The 3,068-nt window shown below is 40.8% G+C and overlaps 1 protein-coding gene across 1 annotated transcript; it reads right to left on the bottom strand.

Moving 5' to 3' along the window:
* Positions 1-307: 307 nt before the first annotated feature.
* On the bottom strand, positions 308-691 carry LOC107470008 (uncharacterized). Its single transcript, XM_016089395.1, has one exon. The coding sequence runs from the start codon at positions 689-691 to the stop codon at positions 308-310; it is 384 nt and encodes a 127-aa protein (XP_015944881.1).
* Positions 692-3,068: the final 2,377 nt, after the last annotated feature.

A 3,068-nucleotide genomic window follows, 5' to 3' on the forward strand; every position in this document is an offset into this window, starting at 1 on the left:
ATAAGCATACACTTTATTGCAATCCTTGTGAGACGACCTAGAGTCCAAATATCCGGTTAATTTTAATTTAGGGTTTGTACATGTGACAACTCAAAATTTTTGATTGGGAGAATTGTTTGTTGGTTTGGAGCTATGCTTACAACGAAGTAATTCTTTTCTATAAGAAGAAAATCTAGACCATCGAGCAAATCTCTTAAATCAATCTTTTTAGTGTTGCATATCTCTTGGTAGACATTCACAATAGATAGGTTTCTCAGTGGGTTGGTCTTCTTTCTTCCCAGATTCTTTATCCTTGTTTTGTGGTGGGTTAAGAGAATCCGGTTTTTGAGCTGTTTCCCAATCGGGAGTTCTCCTCCATATTGATATATTTTTCTCCCCTTTCTTGAACCTTGTTTAAAGATGTTGGGTACTTTTTGGATATTGAGTAGCTGAAAGGTCCTTCTCTTAGGCCACTGATGAGTCCCATGATGGCCGCTTCTGTTGGAAGACTTCGTATGTCAAGGCATGCTTTGTTGAATCTTTCCATGTAGCTGTGAAGGCTTTCCGGATCTCCTTGTTTAATTCCCAGCAAGCTTGGAGCATGTTTGGCTTTATCCTTCTGGATGGAGAACCTGGCAAGGAACTTTTTAGCAAGGACGTCAAAACTTGTGATTGATCTTGGAGGTAAACTGTCGAACCACATTATTGCCATTTTAGTTAGAGTGGTTGGGAAAGCTTTACAACGGATTGCATCTGAGGCCTCCGTGAGATACATCCTGCTTCTGAAATTGCTAAGATGATGGCTTGGGTCTAATGTGACGTCGTACAGGGTCATGTCGGGAGCTTTGAAGTCCTTTGGGACTTTAGCTTTCATGATCTCTTTGGTGAATGGGTCTTGATCTTTGTGGGGGCTATCTTCATGACTGGATCAAGCGGTCTTGGATTTGAGATCGGCTTCGAGCTTTAAGAGCTAGTCCTCTACCTTTTAACGTCATCTTATTTTTCTCCCAATGTCTCTTTCGGCTTTCCATTGATGTTCGGCTTCTTGTTCCAGTTGTTTGAGACGATTCTGCTATTCTCGGAGGGCATCTAAGATTTCTGTATTTGGAGAATGCTTATCTCCATTTGGTTGAGGTGTATCTTTGAGTGTGATGTCTGCATTATTGTACGGTGTTCTATTTTCCAAATCAGAATCATGGTCGTTGTCAAGGTTGTCCACCATGATGATGGAATGACTTCCTGGTTCCCCAGCAACGGCGCCAATGTTTCGAGGGTTACCTGAAACTGTAGGTCGATCTCGGATGAGATCTGCGGTGGCGGCCGGAGCTGTTGCGTCCGATTTGTTGGATCTGGTGGTGCTACTGATCCTTCGTCACCGAAGGGTGGTGGCACCTGCAAGAGACTCCGATGTTTAAGTTAGCACATGCTTTAGACTGGTTTTTTTGTAGAATCAGAGTATGAGTTATACCTGGGTGCTCTAGTGTATTTATAGTAGTGTTGAGTGACCATTTTGGAGATAAGATAGTTATCTTATCTTATCTTTGAGTGAAGTCATCTTATCTTTCTTTATGCCTTGCCGCTTTTAGATTTGGGCTGTGTCCTTTCGTTTGGGCTGGCTTGGGCCTCTTATGGCAATTTGGCTGAGCTCTTTGAGAAGAGGTCGGTAATGGACCAACCTTTCATGAGGTCGATCATGGGCCAACCTTCTAAGAGGTCGGCCAACCCGGTCCTTTATAGCTCGAACCGATGTATGAATAGACATAAATACTACTATTTCTTGAATGGATACTCAGGCTACAATGAGATTGAAGTAAACCTTAAAGACCAAGAGAAGACTTCCTTTACTTGTCTTTTTGGTGTTTTTACATATAGATGAATGCCCTTTGGATTGTGCAATGCACCTGCCACATTCCAAAGGTGCATATTATCCATTTTTTTGATATGATTGAAAGGTTTATTGAAGTTTTCATGGGTGATTTTTCTGTGTTTGATGATTTATTTTCTAAGTGCTTACACCATCTTGCCTTGGTGCTCAAGAGATGCCAAGAGACTAACCTAGTTTTGAATTGGGAAAGTGCCATTTTATAGTAACCGAAGGGGTAGTCCTTGGTCACAAAATCTCTAAGAAAGGCATAGAGGTGGATAGAGCCAAGGTAGAAGTAATTGAAAAATTACCTCCACCTTGCAATGTCAAAGGAATTAGGAGTTTCTTGGGGTGTGCTGAGTTTTATAGAAGATTCATTAGATACTTTTCAAAGATTGCCAAACCTTTAAGTAACTTGCTTGTCTCTAATGTACCTTTTATCTTTGATAGAGAATGTATGCAAGCCTTTGATGAACTTAAAGGCAAACTTTCCTCTGCACCTATTATAGCACCACCTAGCTGGGATTTACCTTTTGAATTGATGTGTGATGCATCAGACTTTGCTATTGGTGCTGTCTTAAGACAAAGGAAAGACAAGCTATTGCATATCATCTATTATGCTAGCAAGGTTCTTAATGAAGCTCAAAGGAACTACACCACCACAAAAAAAGAACTCCTTGTTATAGTTTTTGCTTTTGATAAGTTTAGGTCATACCTCATTAGTTCTAAAGTCATTGTTTTTACTGACCATGCAGCTCTTAAGTACTTATTAACTACGCAAGAATCTAAGGCTAGAGTGATAAGGTGATCTTGCTACTTCAAGAGTTTAATATTGAGATTAAGGATAGAAGCGGAGTAGAGAACAAAGTGGCTGAACACCTATCTAGAATCTCAATTGAGGAAGATGAAGCACACATCCCTGCAGTGAATGAGAGCTTTCCGGAAGAACAGTTGATGATGATCCAAGAAGCTCCCTGGTTTGTAGATATAGCCAACTTCAAGGCTATTGGAGAGCTACCTTCCAACATCAACAAGCATATGAGAAGAAAGATCATCAATAACGCCAAGCATTATTTTTGGGATGAGCCCTATCTCTTCAAGAAGTGTACTGATGGGATTTTAAGAAGATGCATTTCTCATAAGGAAGGACAAGAGGTCCTTTGGCACTGCCATGGATCCACATAGGGAGGACATTTTAGTGGAGAAAGGACTGCAGCCAAGGTGT

The sequence above is a fragment of the Arachis duranensis genome, chromosome 10 (genome assembly GCF_000817695.3).
Source record: "Arachis duranensis cultivar V14167 chromosome 10, aradu.V14167.gnm2.J7QH, whole genome shotgun sequence".
Taxonomy (NCBI): domain Eukaryota; kingdom Viridiplantae; phylum Streptophyta; class Magnoliopsida; order Fabales; family Fabaceae; genus Arachis; species Arachis duranensis.

Excerpts from the sequence above, each read along its gene's own strand:
- LOC107470008 (XM_016089395.1), bottom strand. The coding sequence starts at position 691 with ATGGCAATAATGTGGTTCGACAGTTTACCTCCAAGATCAATCACAAGT.